The sequence below is a fragment of the Erythrolamprus reginae genome, chromosome 2 (genome assembly GCF_031021105.1).
Source record: "Erythrolamprus reginae isolate rEryReg1 chromosome 2, rEryReg1.hap1, whole genome shotgun sequence".
NCBI lineage: Eukaryota > Metazoa > Chordata > Lepidosauria > Squamata > Dipsadidae > Erythrolamprus > Erythrolamprus reginae.
The window spans coordinates 167,625,735-167,644,408 of record NC_091951.1 but is presented as its reverse complement, the minus strand read 5'-3'; the positions used below and the strand labels follow the sequence as shown (position 1 = coordinate 167,644,408).

At 38.7% G+C, this 18,674-nt stretch overlaps 1 protein-coding gene across 8 annotated transcripts in view; it reads left to right on the top strand.

Annotated features, from left to right (window-relative positions):
* Nucleotides 1-18,674, top strand: part of CEP112 (centrosomal protein 112) — a 346,088-nt gene that overhangs the window by 84,289 nt on the left and 243,125 nt on the right. For 6 of the 8 annotated variants that reach the window (XM_070740313.1, XM_070740309.1, XM_070740314.1 and 3 more), the window contains 5 exons: nucleotides 3,667-3,821; nucleotides 5,647-5,776; nucleotides 12,261-12,353; nucleotides 13,415-13,474; nucleotides 16,532-16,611. In XM_070740313.1, the coding sequence (XP_070596414.1) occupies nucleotides 3,667-3,821; nucleotides 5,647-5,776; nucleotides 12,261-12,353; nucleotides 13,415-13,474; nucleotides 16,532-16,611 (518 nt within the window). The remainder of the gene's footprint in view (nucleotides 1-3,666; nucleotides 3,822-5,646; nucleotides 5,777-12,260; nucleotides 12,354-13,414; nucleotides 13,475-16,531; nucleotides 16,612-18,674) is intronic. The other 2 variants (XM_070740316.1, XM_070740315.1) reach the window with 1 other exon arrangement.

Below are 18,674 nucleotides of genomic sequence, written 5' to 3'. Positions count from 1 at the left end.
CAGAATTGCTTCTTTGAGTTTTTGTAAGGTCATGCTTAATTATGATAACTAGGCATTGTCCTGTATGTTGCTTCTTTTCCAACTGCCTTTTCTTTGATTTTTAAAGGATTAAGGTTTTCTTCACTGACTCTTTCTTTTTTTTTTTTTGCATTATGCTTCCGAAATATTTGTGTTTTAGATTTGTCGTTAATACTTCCAGTCTGGTTTTACTTCATCTGATATTAAATGATTTATTTTTCTTGGATGACTCTGAGGTATTCACAACAACTTTCTCAAGAACAGAATTCAAAAGCATCACTTTTCTTTGTTCAGTTTTTCTGGTAGTACTCTTTTCACAGCTGTAAGCTATAATTGGGAAATCTATAACCTTGACAATATGTACTTTTGTTATGATGTCTTTGCATTTAATCTTGTTTAGATTTGGCATAGTGTTTCTCCTAAGCATCAGACCTTTACTTAATTCACGGTTTTAGTCACCATCTTTTTGAGCTTTGAGATGGTTTGCGTTGGATTGACATTATCTATTGATATTTTTCTGCTATCAGTTTTCTAAGTTTCTATAGTTTAGTTTTTTTTAAAAAATATTAAGCAGAAGGTTGGGTTTTTAAACTCTCTTTTTTTCATTGTCATTGTCAAATCTTCCTTAACTACAATTATCAAAGTGATATAATCAGCATATCTGAAATTTTCTCTTAATACCGGTAATTTTAATTTTGATTGCTATTTATTTTCTATAGTCCAGCATTTTTCATAGTACAATCTGCAAATAAGTTAAATAAAACAAATGATACAATTTCCTCTTCCAGTTTTTTATATTTTATATTATCTATAGACAGATACGGTTTCCTAATACTGTATACTTGTTTTTAACAGTTATCCCTGTTATCCCTAGACTGTTTGCAACATCTTTAGTTTGTTTTTGTTTTGCTTCTTACCTCAAGCCATTAAATTTCAAGCTCCCTTGGGGGACATTCAGCTAGAGCAGGGGTCCCCAACCCCTGTTCCATGGACTGGCATTAGTCCACGGTATGCCAGCAACTGTTCCACGTAAACAAGCAAAATCCCATCCATGGGATATAGGCAACATGCAAAATCATGTCCCCTCCAATCCGCAGAAAAACCTTTCTCTATAGAACCAGTCCCTGCTGCCCCAGAGCTAGAGAACATGCTTTCTAATCTAAAGGTAGATTCAAGAATGGTTGTTTATAATCTTGGCTATTGTGTCAATAATGCCTTTCTGAAACAAACAAGCAGAGATGGTGCTTTGGTTCTAAAGTCAAACATATTTCAAAATGGATGTGCGGAGCAGTATGCTGTGCTTGGTAGGACATTCTTGGTAGGACATTCTACGGAGAGGGGCGGCATACAAATCTAATAAATAATAATAATAATAATAATAAAAATAATTCTTAAAGAAATTACATATTTTCCTAGTTTTGCGTGATAGCCATATGATCCCCCCCCCCAAATATATATTTGAATTCAAATGGCATTGACATCATAACCAGACCCACTCTAAAGGATCTTACACACATTTTAATTTAGTTTATCAGCATTATTTTTATAGGGTCTTTGCATTTTCATGGTTTTATATTTTCATGATTGTTTTATACATTTGTTTTTGCTGATTCTTTTTTACTGTGATTCTCATGGAGTTGCTTCTGTGAGATGGTTTGTCATATAAACAGGATAAATAAATAAATATTGAACTGATGTTGTACAGCTGCTATGATAATCCAGGAGGAACCATCTTCTTTAAAGTGCTACTGATGGGCACCAAATGGATGCCTACTCCAAAATACAGTGGTACCTCAAGATACGAACCCCTCGTCTTACGAACAACTCGTGATACGAACCCGGGGTTCAGCAAAATTTTGCCTCTTCTTACGAACTTTTTTCGAGTTATGAACCTGCGTTCGGAGACAGCTGGGAAGCCGCGCGGCTGTTTTAAAAGGTAACAGCCGGGCGGCGGGGCTTCCCAGAAGCCTCCCGAACGCTGGTTCGTAACTCGAACAAAGTTCGTAAGAAGAGGCAAAATTTGGCTGAACCCCGGGTTCGGTTCGGGAGTTCCTGGCAAGCCCCCCAGGCCGGCTGCGACCTTTTAAAACACCCGCGCCGCTTCCCATCTGTCTCCTGAAGCCGAATGGCAAAGCCGAACTTCCGTGTTCGGCTTCAGGAGACAGATGGGAAGCGGCACGGGTGTTTTAAAAGGTCGCAGCCGGCCTGGGGGGCTTGCCAGCACCCCCCCAAACCTGGGTTCGGGGTTCGGGGGGGTGCTGGCAAGCCCCCCAGGCCGGCTGCGACCTTTTAAAACACCCGCGCCGCTTCGTAGCTGTCTCCCGAAGCCGAACGCGGAAGTTCGGCTTTAGCGTTCGGCTTCAGGAGACATCTACGAAGCGGCGCAGGTGTTTTAAAAGGTCTCAGCCGGCCTGGGGGGCTTGCCAGCACCCCCCCGAACCCGGGTTCGGGGTTCGGGGGGGTGCTGGCAAACCCCCCAGGCCGGCTGCGACCTTTTAAAACACCCGCGCCGCTTTGTAGCTGTCTCCCGAAGCTGAACGCGGAAGTTCGGCTTTAGCGTTCGGCTTCAGGAGACAGATGGGAAGCGGCGCGGGTGTTTTAAAAGGTCGCAGCCGGCCTGGGGGGCTTGCCAGCACCCCCCCAAACCCGGTTTCGGGGTTCGGGGGGGTGCTGGCAAGCCCCCCCAGGCCGGCTGCGACCTTTTAAAACACCCGCGCCACTTCCCATCTGTTTCCTGAAGCCGAACACGGAAGTTCGGCTTTGCCGTTCGGCTTCAGGAGCCGAACACGGAAGTTCGGCTTTGCCGTTCGGCTTCAGGAGACAGCTGCGAAGTGGCGCGGGTGTTTTAAAAGGTCGCAGCCGGCCTGGGGGGCTTGCCAGCACCCCCCGAACCCCGAACCCGGGTTCGGGGGGGTGCTGGGAAGCCCCCCAGGCCGGCTGTCACCTTTTAAAACAGCCGGAAAGCCGTTTTTTTGCGGGGGTTTTTTTGGTTGCACGGATTAATTGACTTTACATTGTTTCCTATGGGAAACAATGTTTCGTCTTACGAACTTTTCGTCTTACGAACCTCCTCCTTGCACCAATTAAATTCGTATCATGAGGTATTACTGTAGTTTGTTCTTTAGATATCCAAAGCTCAGCAGATCTTATTAGCCAACCATCCCTACGGGTAAATGTAGTACAGAGCTGATTTTCTTTATTTCTTACTTAGTACATTTTTTTTACTTTAAAAATAATACAGCACATTAAGGAGAAAAACTGTTTAAATTGAAGAATATTCATAAACTTGAAGTCTGTCATCCCTTTTGAAATGTATAACGCCAAATGGCTTTATTTTAAGTATGTATTAAAAGTTATTTGGAATTTACACAGACTTAGAATATGAGTCATCTTTAATGAAGTGCAGCATATGGAATATGAGGTGCCTTCTTGATGTTGCAGATGTTTGAACATTGATGTCACTTGGCTTGATAATGAAATATTAACTATATACTTGCTCATCATGTTTCTTAAATAATAAAAACTACTTTTATGTTTTGAGATCCTTCAGTATTTTCTGAGTTATCTTAATCATCTGTCGATAATGTACTGAACAGCATCTGACAGGTGCAGGAATGTATGTCTAATACAGCTTTTCACATTATTCAGAACCAAATGGTCAAAGAACTGGAGGCCCGAGTTCATCAGTTGACAGTGGAAGCTGAAACAAGTCATTTGCAGCATCAGAAATTATCTCAAGAGAAAAATAATCTGGAACAGTCTTACCAGGTTGTGTCTTTAGAACTTGAAGAAATTAAGGCAAGGTAGTTAATAATCTTTTTTTTACAAAATGGTGGTATTATCTTTATTTCAATTATTAAGTATATTGGCATTGAGTAAATATGGAATTATAGTAGAATTAACAATCCTATACCATGTGACAAGTGATAAAATCTACATTTAAAAAATTGTTGTGAAGGTCTGGCTTTCTTTACTTCGTTCTACCGTTCATTACATTACTGTGAAATAGTCAACTTATTTGTTGTTTACACTTGAATAAGATGAATTCAGTGTGAATTAAACATTCTAAGTTTGGACAAAAATCAGGTCCTCTGATTTCAATATTTCTTTAATATTGAAATTAGAGGTGATAATGGAAAAGCTACTACTTGTAGGCTTCCTGTGATTAAGGAAAAAATTAAAAGTTTTGTAATATCAGAAGTAATCAATAATTGGGAAAGTATAATTTCACAAACAAATGAAATGAACTTGAACTAAATATGCCATGATAGTTTAAATTACTTATTTTTGATACAGACAAAATACATCTTTCTTTAGTGGTTCTATAATATAATCTAGAGTTCTAGATCATGTTTTCATAAATAAAACTTGAACTAAATGTACTGTATATGTTGTTATGCATAGTATATTATATATACAGTGGTACCTCGGTACTCGAACGCTTTGGTTCTCGTACATTTTGGATAACGAACAAAATTTTTGGCAAAAATTTGCTTCGGTATCTGAACAAAAATTCGGATACCGAACAGCCACAGAAAATTTTGTTCATTATCCGAAATGTTACCGCTGGGGGCTGCTGCAATCCCAGCAGCTTCAGGGGGCTGAGGAGCTCTATAAGAGCTCCAAGCTGCAGGAAGGGTGGGGGCGGCTGCAATCCCGGCAGCTTCGGGGGGCTCCTTTCCTCATTGCTTCCTCTTATTACCTGTAAGCAGCTGCAAAAACTTTCTCCTTCCCGGCGGCGGCAACGGTGGCGGCTTCCCTTCAAGTAGCAACAGCGCCGGGAACATCACGTGATGAAGGGAAGCCGCCGGAGCCATCTCAGCAGTTGCCGCCGCTCCAGCAGCTTCCCTTCATTACGTGATGTTCCTGGCACTGTTGCTCCTCGAAGGGAAGCCGCCGCCAGGAAGGAGAAAGTTTTTGCAGCTGCTTACAGGTAATAATACGAAGCATTGAGGAAAGGAGCCCCCCAAAGCTGCCGGGATTGCAGCCGCCCCCACCCTTCCTGCAGCTTGGAGTACCGAATTTATTTATCACATAGGATATAAAGAAAATAGATTTAATTGGTTCCCAGCGAGTTAACAGGCGCTGGGAACCAATTAAATCCATTTCCATTATTTCCTATGGGATAAATAAATTCAGTACTCGACCAAATTGGTTCTCGACCACACTTCTGGAACGAATTGTGGTCAGGAACTGAGGCACCACTGTACTTTTATTATGGTATTGATTCACTTCTGTAATAGAGTTTGTCGGCAGTAAGTGACTTAATTAATTTATAGTTTTGACTATACACAGTGAGCCATAAGTAGCTATTGATAATGGAATATATTTAATCAATCAATCAATCAATCAATCAATCAATTAATTAATTAATTTGATTTGTATGCCGCCCCTCTCTGGAAACTCGGAGTGGCTCACAACAGCAAATATATAGCAGCTCACAACAGCAAATATAGTAGCCTTCACCAATTACATTTTTATAAATTCAATTCAAATGTTGTTAACATTATTATATTAAATGTGAAAACATAAAGATAAATGTTAGTTTGATCAAAATGGTGGTCTTTGGTCTTCTGTTGCCTTCTGTCTTCTCTGACATGCCTGCACTTTGTAATCAAATGTTTTTAGGCATAATTCACTTCAGAAAGAAAGAGACCGCACGATGGAAGAACATAAACAGAACATTAAACAATTACAAAGCAAGTATGAAGTGGATCTAAATTTGATGAAGAAGGAACATGCTCTTTCTGCATTGAAGGTAGATGTGGCTGGATCGTTTTACTTACTAACTATACTGAATGGATCAATCAGAAAATTCTTAGTTAATTTCTAAAATTTAAATCCTGCATATCTTTCATAAATATACAGTACCTACCTTTATTCATCTCAAAGCTACTGAGAGGTCAAGAAGAGCACTTCCATCCTGCTACCACCAGAGATTATTTACAAGTGTAAATAATGAGACAATGCTGTGTCTCAGAACCGGGCCTGAAACCTGACTGGAAATGGTCTGCATAATACATTTTACCCAGGACTCTTTGGAGCTGCACTGCAACCACTTTTTCCACCATCTTCCCTAAATGTGAAGGTGGGAAACTGGATAGCAAATAAGATCCAGTGAAGGCTTCCTTCAGTGGTTCTGGGAACACCCTCTCCTTCAGTGATGTATTAATTACTGCCTGGGCCTACTGGCAATTCGTCTTCCAGGAAACGTTTACCAAGCAGGAGGGTCTAGGGTCTAATAAACAAATAGTTCCACTAACAACCCCAAGCTTCCTGTCCATGTTCTCAGGTACAACAGGCAAAGTGTTCCCAGATAACTGGGTAAGTCTGTTTGCTGGGCATCTATAATGGACCCCACTCCATGCTTGGTTTGCAACCAGGGGTGGGCAGCAGGCAGGACGGGGTAGAACACAGTTCCATCAGCGGAAATGAAGCTGCATGCCCAGATCCAACTGACCAGCGGCAGTCATTTCCATGATTACTGGTCTCAGCTTGGTTCTCCTTTCCCCCCCTGCTGCTAGTGCTGCGTCTGCGCTCTTCTCTTTTTTACTCTGTCCTCTTTCCTGGCCTTGGACAAGCTTCCTTCTCTCCTGCCCAGCTCCCCTCCAGTATCACACGGCCACCTCCCGGGGCCAGAAAGGAGGAAAAGGAAAAAAGCGACAAGCGCACAGCAGCAGAGAAAAAAAGGAGAGCTGAGCCGAGCTGCACCAAAGCGGTCTGGGCTGCGATCTTTTTCCCCTTGCGAAGCCCTCACTCCGCCCACAGCTGAGATGAAAAGACATCGTGTGGCAATAATAACCTTGTAACTCTCCCTCAGCTTTCCAATATTTTTAAATCCCCCCTCCCCCCTCTTCCTCCTCGCACAGCGGCAGGGAGACCAGCACCAGCAGGAGTTGCAGGGGGCCCTCTTCCTCCCCCCTCTTTTCTCAACAGCTGATCACCCATTCACCTAGCTACCCAGACTGAGGCAGGGGGCGACCCAGGAAGGAGAGCAGGGGAAACACAAAGCAAATTGTCATACCAGCGAACGACATTGGTGAGGTTGTAAGTTGAGGACTTAACAGTTCACTTGAATGATAATGATCGTTCAAGCCACTCCCACCTGGCTACACGGCCAGCAAGCCACTCCTACCCAGTCACATGACCATCAAGCCACACCCACAAAATAAGCCATACCCACAGTTTTGGCAGCCCATTACTGTCTGCAACTAAGAACAAACTTGAGTGATTTTATTCATCAGGTGCTGGACAAATCGTCCTCCTGGCCCTGCAAATGATCATTTGATACCCTTTTTCCTAGGAGGACCCGAGTGACTTTAAGCAGGGCAATAGGCTGCACTCTGTGTTTGCAGTAAGAGTGGAGAAATAGTGGTGTTTCTCTGCTTTTAACTGCCATGAAGTAGGCCTTCACTGCTAACCCTGAGATGGCCTCTGGCAGCTCAGACAGGGAGGTTGCTATTCAGCAGGAGGAATACTTCTGTGGCACTTTTGGCTGTAGCTCTCAGTGCTGCTGGGAATCCTCAATCTTCACAAATCCACACTCAGTGTAGTCCCCAGAAGTTGGTCTCCCATTGGTCAGCTTGGGAGGGGACCACTTTCATACTCCTACCTTCCTGCTTGTCTCGCATATGGACAAGAGGATAGCAAACATACAATATTTAATCAATCTATTGAGTCCTATTATGTCACCCTAGAGATTAAGCTACTATTACTTTGGGTCTTTGGACTCTTGTTCTCCCCCATCCCTGATCAGATTCTCCCTATCCTAGAAAAACCCTTTTTTGCTCAAAGGGTCTGGCCTCACCATGCAAGTTATTTCTGGTTTCTGGACTCCATGTTGGTCTCGAACCCCGGTCTCCAGCATTATTGGGGGTTCTGCCACCACAAACCTGGCCTGCCTTTAAGATAACAAACCCATCTCTGGTCTTTAGGCCTTGCACTCCTCCTTCTAGTCTTGTGATGGTGAACCTATTGCAAGTCTGCCCAAAGTGGCACTTGAAACCATCTCGCCTGGCACACGCAGCTTTGCTTGTTTGTCTTCTGGGCTTCTGGTGCGCATGCGTGTGAGGCAATCAGCTGTCCTTCACATGTGCGACAGTGCCAAAAACTGGTGTGAGCATGTATGCCGGCAAGCTGATTATCGGGTGTGCACACATGCCAGAACCCAGAGGTTCAGGTTTTCCAGAGAGTGATCCTTTTGTGCATTCAGCAGTGCCAAACCCTGGCCTGCACATGTGTATCGGCCAGCTGATTGTTGGACATGCATGCATGCTAGAACCCGTAAGTTTCACTTTCCAGAACACATGCATGCGTGATATTTCTGCACAACCTTTTCGCTACTTGATGCTGAGGAGGTTTGCCATCACTCCTTTAGTCTCTGGACTCTTATCTGTGCTGCTTATTTTCTCTGCCAAGGCCCTTGTTGGTTCTCTGAGCTTCAGGCCAGTTCTTGCTTCCAGTCTCCACTTGTTGCCCTTCTGGGCTGGCTTCAAATATGACTCCAGGCTGATTCCTGTGGCTGTCTCTCTCCTCGCCTTCCTCTCTCAGCACACACACACTTTGCTGTGGCCTGTAGCTCTTTCTGACAGACACTGAGTTAGACTCCAGGTCTGCTTTCCATCTCTCACTGTTTCCTTGTCCTGGTCATGTTCCTCAGTGCTGCAGATGATGGTTTTGCCTTGGCTCTGCTTGGCTCTCTACCCCCAATCTGCGGCCAGGGATTCGTGCTGGCTGGCAGGGTAGAAACAAGCTCTGCATGGCTCGCAATGTTGGCCTGATTCTCTGTGACATCTTGAACCTCTGCCAGTTTCCCATTTCTGCCATACCTTTGTTCCTGTCATTACAGCCATTTCATTTTGATCCCTCCAACCTCTAGGCAAGCAGCACTAAGTCAGGAAGAAGGTAGGGTTGAGGCAGAGATTGAGGGAACCCCCCTCCCCCAAATACTCCCGTCCTCTGAGTTCATAGCAGGGAACCATGTTGCAAAGATATTGAATATTTGTCTGAAGTCAACTCACAATCTCAAAGTACTAGAGTCCTACTAGAAACAGGTCCTTGGAAACCAGCAAACCTCTCATTTCATCTTTAGCTGGGGAAAGTATTTTTTTTTAATGGATGGGCACAATGTGTTCCCATTGGCACTTTTACAAGAATATTCAAAACAACATTATGATTCCTTTTTTAACTGCAAGTGCTGGAGACAATAGCTGATTACTATACTTACTTCCTCTCAGACTTTTAAATATCCTTAAATTATAATTATAGAAACCCATTACAAAGCATGGTCAATTATGCTCCGATTATTCCAAGTAGAACTTCACTTTTGGACTTTTGCAAGGAACTAAGAGAGACATGATTTGGGGATTTGATTATTAGAATTATATGGGATTATGGAAGTAAAGTAGACTTATTCTTTGCTTTTGAGTAAATTGGATTATTTTTTATCTATATGCTAAGTCAGAAGCAATTGTTCTTTTTACTTTTTTCACATTTTTATCATGCTTCGTATCTGATTCATTTTTTATATTTCCTTTTTTCTTGTTTGTTTACTTATTATTTATGTTTCTAAATTAATTTTTATTGTAAAATCCCAAGTCAATTTAGGTGAAATTTGTCATATAAAATGTGGTAAATAAATGATAAAGTAATACTAAAATTATTCCAGATAGAACTTAATTGTTTTACTTATACCCCTTTTACATTTTATCACCGCATTTTAATTACATCAATGTTTTAATATTTTATTACTTTACTAAACTATTACATAGCAGTATAGCTCTGTACTATACTGATGGTTAAACATTTTTGAGAATTTCTGCTGCCTGACATACTTTAAATATGGTCTGCCATTCTAGTTCTTATCTGCTGGTTTTATCTTTCCTCTCCTTTTTCTCCTGTTTTCTGAAAATTGTTTGGCTACTTTGATCACACTCCCTTTTTTCTTGAAATAATGTTACCAAATTATATTTGGATCTGGTTATTGATTTTGATAAAAGTATTTGATTTGCTTTGAAACTTAAAATACCCATTATATTAGAAAGCTGTCTATGAAAAAATTATTTGATTGAAATTGTTTGATCATTGACCGCTTTGTATCCACTATGTATTGTCTTTACTGTATCCTTCCTATTATGAAAGCAGTGTCCTTATTTTTTTGTTCATGTTGTGAGTAGTAAATAATTTAATATTCTGACTGAAAATGTCCAGTTCCAATCTGTTTCAATTCACCGATGCCATTTAAGATTTATTTTATAAGTCAATTTATTTTATATTTCACTGTTGAACTTTCTCGCATTCATACTTTCTACCTTCCATGCTCCCACTGCAGTGCTGTCTTTGTAGCTTTGAGTTTTTTTCCCCCTGCACGGCAACATCAACTAAATGTCTGAAAAGCTTTAATCTAGTTACATCAAAAGCATCACTAGTGTACTGAAAGATCCTCAGACATTCTTCAATAGCATATTAAGTTGCATTCGACCCAAGGGGCCCATCATCTGACACTCAGTCACTTTATCTTGTTTATCCTTTTGATTTTCATAGTAAAATACGGAAGTGGCTTAACGTTGCCTTCTACTGTGCAGTATGGAATGATATCCTGACCACTCTAACTAAATTGATCATCTACTTCCAGCCATCTTTTTTGATTTAAAGCACATCAGAAGTATATGAGTCCAATAATATATATTTCTAATACGTTACCCAAAGAGTATTGCTAAAGCACATAGCTACGAGTATACAGGTAGTTCTTGATATACAATCATTTGTTTGGTTACCCTTTCACATTTATACCAGCACTAAAAAAAGTGGCTTAGGACTGTTTTTCACATAACTGTTGCAGAATTCCCCTGGTCAGGTGATTAAAATTAGCAACTGCCCTGTATTTATGATGTTTGCAGTCTCTTGTGGTCATGTGATCAACTTTTTGTAACTTTCCAATAAGCAAGATAATTGGGGAAGTCTGATTCACTTAATAACTGTGGCAAAAAGGTTGTAAAATGGGGCAAAACTCACTTAACTGTCTTGCTTAGGTTAGCATTTGCAATTTTGGGCTCAATTTTCGTACATTGGGGACTACCTGCACCTGGCATTCAATCCTAGTGTACTTCAACTTACCCTTCTTGGAAGCATCTTCCCACCATATCTGCATTTAATAGGTTAGCATCAGAAGAAATTCAGGTGGTTCGAATTCATAGCATCTCTAAATTTCATATCCAGTCAGTGGCTATATCAGATTACAAGATTTGTATTTAAAAGCTTTGATATTTTTTATTTAAGTATTTGTTATATTTGTTAACTAATCCAACAACTCTGCAGGCAGCATATAGTACAGTAGCAAAGCAAAATCAGCATGATCCCCCAATTATATAAATGCTTAGCTGTAGCAAACCATAAATTCATAGATAAGCAATCTTAGCCTTAGATAAAACAAAAGAAAATTATTTTACAATTAGTCCTCAAATTATGACAGCAACTGGGATGAGGAACTTTGTTTACATAGTTGTAAAACAAGATGTCACATGTCTTTGTCGCTTAGTGATGGTGATTCCAGCAGTTTCAGTACCTGTAACTCAGGGATGTCAAACATCATAGTGGAGTCACGTGACGTATCAGGACCTTTTCCCCCTTTGCTAAGCATGAGCATGACCAGAGTCTGATGCGTCCGACTCGCAGGTTGGGAGTTTGATAGCCCTGCTGTAATTAAACAAAGGCCATGTAGTTTGTCAAATGAGGATCTCATATAGTCATGACTTACAACTTCCTACACGCTCTCTATTTACTTGTGGAAGCTGTCAGGGAATATTGGAAATCATGATCATGTGATTGTAACCTATTGTGACTTTGTAATTATGAGCCAAACTTGGATCGCAACAACATGAGTGTGGGGACATTGTGACAGCTGAAACTCTGAAGATCTCTGATAATTTCTCTGCATTCAGAGCTAGTGTAACTTTGAACTTTTGCTGAACAAGTGGTTATAATCCAAGGACTGTTTGTGGCAGTTTTGTGAAATAATAAGACACTGGTTGGTACAGAGGAAGTGTAGTGTCAGTACCTGCTGTCCAGTCCAAATTGCATAAATGCCCCAGAAAGGAGGGATTCTTAGCATGTCTTCTGCGGATGATTGGACAATTAGAGTATTTCATTCCTTTTACCTTTTAAAGCATAACTTTGAAAAATATAGCTATTTCTGTCCAAATGAATTGCAGACCGACATTCCCATTTTCATTAAATCTTTATAGACATCAGATGTGACAGAGGACTTAAAGGAGTGTGTGTCTGAATTAAAACAACAGTTATTAGAATTGGACCATCAAAGTCAGCAACAACTGCAGGTGAGCTTTGATTTTTTACTCAGCAGAATGATGAGCACTTTCTGTTTTTTAAGAGAGAAAGGGAGGGAAAGAGAGAGAGAGAGAGAAAGACAGAGAAAGAAAGAGTTGTTGGAGACCTTGACAATATTGTGAGTCTCTGGAGAGGGGCGGCATACAAATCCAATAAATAAATAAATAAATAAAAATAATGGAATACTTTCTTTCTTATTTCAGGCTAAAGCTTTTAAATATTTTTTTTTCTTTTTTCTTGTGGAATGATTTGAAAAGTGTGCTTATCAGTAGAACAAAAAAGCATTTGGTGAATTTGAAAATTACATCCTGTCAATCTCAACATTTGTATAAATTAGTACATTAGCATAAATCTGTTGCCTTGGTGCTACATTGTAAGCATTCTTGGCTTTTGTTCTTATTCTTTATACAGAGGTATTTTAAATTTTTTGCCTTTCAACATTTTTTGGTCTAACGCTATAGGATGGCATTTAGAATTCTACACTACCAGGAGTCCACCCCTAGTCCAGAACTTTCCAATTACCACTTCCAGTGCAGGTCAACTGAGGCAGACCTGCACTGGATAGATATCACATTTTGCATATCTTGCATATATATGCCTTACTGTGCTAGCATGCCTGTACATGGCAGAAGAGGAGTGGAACCATTTAGACAAAGGACCTGATTACCTCAGAAGAGGGAGACATTGGCAATAGAGGCTCAAAGAATGATGTAGTGGTAGAAACTGCCTCAGGAAATAAAGAGATGAGGAAAGATAGAAAAGGAGAACTTTCCAATTATGGAAGATGGAAAAGGCCAAGAATGATTTTGCATGCTTTCAACCAAATGGTTATATACATAGTTTTTTTATGAGACTAGAACTGAGAAGATTCTCAACTCAATTCTCCATCCCTTCCCTTTCCTTGATAAATCTCTCATCTGTTCTAACTGGTTATCTACTCTGAGTTACAGATCTTCCCACTGAAATACAAGATTTATTATTTCTTGGAATATATTTTAGTTTATGATGAAAAAAATAACAATGGTAATTTTATTGACTCAACTACTTTCAGGAACAAGAGCAAATGTTTCTAGAAGAAAAAGCTGATTTAGAGAGAATTCATGACACAAAGGTAATCAAGAAGCATGCTGTTTTTGTGTACAGAGGATATCATGTCAAGGCCGTAAAAGTTTACTTATGAAAATTATAATATGAAAGTATTGGGCACAGAGGGAATATAAAATTGGTGAATGTAGAAACTCTAAAAATAAATGTCAAGCAAGAATGAACTTACTGATGTTTTCAGAGCATTTATATTTTGCCTAAGAAATATATTAGTACTTGGCTATGTTTCAGTGAAGTTTAGATAAAAATGAATTTTATATCACAGATTTTAAAAAATCATGTTCAGTAATATTTAAGACCCTTGATCACCATATATCATTGACAAGGTTGCTGGCAATGAGCATCACTGGCAGTGTTTTATCTTGGTCTCAGTCAGATCTCTGTGGCTATTCTTTTTGTTTATACTAACCTCACAGTATTCCATGGTGTTTCTTTGTTCAGTAGGTATCCTTCAAAGTGCTGTTTTTGTATTCCCTGCCCCCTTGTATATCCTTTCCTTTGATTGCCTAATCTGACAGTCTGGCTATCAAGACTGCATCTATTCCAGTGTTACCAATGGCTTTTTTTCCACAAGATAAATGAGAATATATGGTTCTCCCTATGGTGATGTCTTTTAGATACATTGATAAGTTGCCTGCTCATCAATAAAGACAATATAGATAAGACTGTGATTCTGATGTCTCAGCTGGACTAACTTGCCTATCCCTTCAGTATTCTTTATCTTCTCCTTCAGGTCTGTGAGATGGTTCTGGCATCAATGGCTAGGAACCATGAGGTGATACCCTCTTCATTTAGTGGTGGTTGGTTGGTTATAGTGGAAACTCTGACCTTGGTCCAGAATGTCTTCCTTTCAATCTGCCTCATTTTTGTATGTTTCCTTCTATAGAGGGTATTAATATTGGATTTGTCTTGTATTGCTGTTGCTGTGAGCCGCCCCGAGTCTGCGGAGAGGGGCGGCATACAAATCTGATTAAACTTAAACTTAAACTTAAAGCAGATTCAATTAAGGGCAGGCCCCAATTTTAGTTCTTGGTGCTAGAGTTTTAGGCCTTACGATAAGCAGTTCCCCACTACCTGTGCAAGCTCCTCTTTTGCCATGATTCTGTTTATATGTCAAAGTCAATAGGATAGGATTTTTTTTTCTACAGTTCATCCTTGACTTACGACCACAATTGACCCCAAAATTTCTGTTTTTAAGCAAGACAGTTAAGTGTATCACTGCAGTAACACAGTTATAAGGCGAATCTGGTTTCTCTATTGGTTTTGTTGTCAAAAGGTCACAAAACGTGATTACAGCAACCTGGGACACTGCAACAGTCATAAATATGAATCAGTTGCTAAGCATCCGAATTTCGATCATGTGACCATGGGATTGCTGCAATGTTCATAAGTCATGTCACTTTTTTCATTCTGTTGTAACCTCAATCATTTAATGAATCATTTAAGTAAATTGAGGACTATCTGTACTTTCCTTTTCCCTAATATTCCATCCTATTTGCACTGTATTTCAAGATTTGCATCATATATTATAGAGTTCTCTGCCATACTCCAATTCTAACATTTTTGGATACATTTAAAAAAAGAGATTTGAAAATTTATTTAAGAAAGCAGACATATTATTGTAAACTGCATAGAGAGCTTTGGTTAACAAACCATTAAATAGAAATATTGAGAATGTTAGTAAAGTTAGATGGTAGAGTAGATTTGCTATAATTTTATTGAAAGTCAGAAGTAGCATTATCACATTCAGAGGTTCAGTATAATGTTATTTTTATTGTGTTTGTAAATATGTTGTGGTATATAATAATTTATTACTTTGGAATCATTTTAACTGATAGTTTTTAATTTTTAATTTTGATTGTTATTAGATTGCCCTGGTTGGGTAGCATATACCTTAAAAATAAACTGTTTATTTGTTTCTTTGAATTTATTTTCTTTGGAATTGGGGAGAAATAAGAAGTAAATGCTGCTAAAACACACTATCAAAATCTCCAATATCTTTGCCAATTAGAATGCAGATGTTTATTTTTTTAAGATAAATATTGACGAACCCTAATTTTGTTTTATTTAAAACTGATCTACATAATGAATCATTTACCTCTGACCTCTGAAAGCTGAGGTCAGTAAGGTGACTTGAATTTAGCAGGGCTGCAACTTTGAGGACTCTTCAGTTGCTGCCAGTCAGATTAGACAAAACTAGATAAGATGAAATAGTCACACTTTATTACAAAGTCAATTTCCTGTGCGACAAACATTGAGCTGTCTTTTGTGATTATTGTAATTCAACATTGATGGTAGAGGCAATGTGAACACTATCCCAAACAGCTATGGTTTGTTAGCTCCTCAGTCTATATGTCAACAGTCACAATTCAAAGATGTGACATACCCCACACAACCATAATAATAATTACATTTTTTGATAATAGTAATTTTGTGTTGTGAAAAGACAACCATTCAACTGCAGATGTGGTTTGTCAGTATGGAAAACAGCTGTTACAAAAAGAGAAAGAGAGCTTTCAAGCCCCTACTATTTGCAATGCAAGCATATTCCATTTTAAGAATGTATATACAGTAATGTAGTCATACAATATTATTAGCATGACTTCAGTAGCAGTTCGAAACAGTTCTTTAGCTATGTCATTTATTTTCTATGTAACTAAAAAGTTTTAACCAAAGTCACAGTGTAATAAAACTTCAAAATAATTCACCACTAAACAATATTAAAACATTGCAATAATAAAACTTTGCAATGTTGAATAATAGGTAGAACATAGAGTTGTAGTAGGAAGGGGCTTTAGAGGTTATATAATCCAGTGCCTGCTCAGCATAGAATATACTAGCATATTTTTGACAGATAATTACAATATGTGATTGCATTGGTATATACTTCTTAATGCTTAGTCTGTAGCATTATTCATTAGCTGGAATTTCCAAATTCTGAAGTCAAGCTCTGTAGAGATCGTAGTTACAGAGCTAATCTCAACAGTCCCAAATCTGAACAATAATAAATATGTCACTTATCACATGGTTTCTAGAGTTAACTCTTCCTTTTTTTCTTAATTAGATTTATGAAATTCAGAGTGATTTTGATAAAGAAAGAATAGAATTACATAAGAAGATACGGAAGCTGGAAGAATTTCTGAGGTAAGAAGAATATTTATGAAATCCTTTCTTGAGATAGCTTCAAGAAATATTATACAGGCAGTCCTTGACTTACAACTATTTGTTTAGTAACTATTCAATTTTACAATGGCACTGGGAAAAAAAATGACATGACCATTTCCCCCCACTTATGACCATTGTGGTCCCATGATCAAAATTTGAACAGTTGGTAACTGGCATGTATTTATGATGGATTAAGTGTTCCAGAGTCATGTGATCATCCTTTGACAACCAAAATCAATGGGGAAGCCAGATTCACTTACCAATGTGAATTGATTGCAAGATTCTTTTGGTAATTTTATATTTAATTTTCTGTTTGTTGGCTAGATTTTGTCTGTAAATCTAGGATAAGTTAGGGCAACATTTGAACATCCTAATAATTTTATGTGAACATTTTATAGGTTAACAACACAAATATTCATGTAGATTATATTATCTTACACTTGCTATATGAATAGTCTTAAGTAGCTGAGTTACAAAAAATATAACAATATTATTTCAAAGAAAAAAAATTCTTTTAAGTTTAATAAATTAGGCAGAGGAGAGGGTGCTTAGATCCCAAGAAATCACTATAGATTTCATAGATGATATAGTTAAGGTAAAGAGAATGTGTTAAGAAAAAAATGTGATAAACAAGAATAAAGCATCTAATGACAATATTTTGAATTTTTAAAAATAGACCGTAACTTGAAACACTGTTAGGTTTCTTTTAATTGTATTGTGTTGCCTTCATTTTATTTCCACAGCTGAGGATATTAGTGAGAAAATGCTGTACTTTCCTCATAATTTCAATAATGTGTTGTTTCGTGTTGTTTGCATGAAACACAAATTAATTAAAATGAAAGTCCATTCCTACTTCTTTTTCCAGTCATGTATTACTGGAAATGAATGGCATGTTCCCTCAGGAAAAAAAACACGTACACACATGGAAGAACTATCTTTGCAATAGTTATTCTGTTGCAACAGTTTCAGAAAGATTCATGCATACATATTCAATGATATGCTGCAATAAACTCAAAGATCTGTCTTTTCAATATAAAGGTTAGTTCAGTGGTTCCCAATGTTTTTTTGGCCTTGCCCCACCTAAGCATCTCTAAAATCCTGTGGCCTCACTCTGATGGGCAGACCTTGTGCTGGTCTGCCCATCAGTCTGGCCACCAACTTAATTTTAAATTTGTTAGATTATTTATGATTTGTTTCCACGTGTTGTGAGCCGCCCCGAGTCTTTGGAGAGGGGCGGCATACAAATCTAAGTAATAAATAAATAAATAATAAATAAACTTCCATTCTCTTCCTGCTTTTAACCATTGCTACTGTCCCTCTTTGTCTACTTCTCTGCCAAACCTATACACCAACCCAGTTGGCCATTTTCCCCACAGCTTTCCTGACCTCTTTCATTTCCATTTCATCCATTTCTTCCTACCTTCCCATGTGGTCTTCACCTACCTTTACTGAAGAACTGCAGAACTCTTTTGTTGTGAACATAAATCATCACAAATAATTTGTGCATAGAATGTATACACTTGCAGAGAGGAAGTACAGGTTTACTCATTTATCTCAAGTTATTCCCTCTTTTCTTATGTAAAACCAGCAAACGTACAGGAAAAATAACAAGTTTAAATGGCCGGAATGTGCCTTCCTCGACTTTGCTTATGCAAGCCTACTAATTTTCACTTTTCCCTCCAGTTTAATATAAGACTTTTTCACCTAAATATTTATGAGTTTAAAGATGCGGACTTAACATTTTTCTGAACATCCAAAAAAGATTAGATCAGCATGGCTTAATAGTTACTGGTTGCATTGGCCCTCCCTATTCAACTTTGCCTTTTCCAACAATAGGGAGTATAGTGCACATTATTTTTTATTTTTTTAGTGGCCAGACTGTTACAAAGCACAGAGTTTGCCTTTCATGTTAAAAACGTATCCAAGAAATTATGCTTGAATGTCTTGTTAACAATTTGTACTACAGAACCGCCCCTGAAAAAATCAAGAGTTTCTAAATTTGTCATAAGAAAGAAAGGTGTGAAAAAATAGGGTGGCACTAG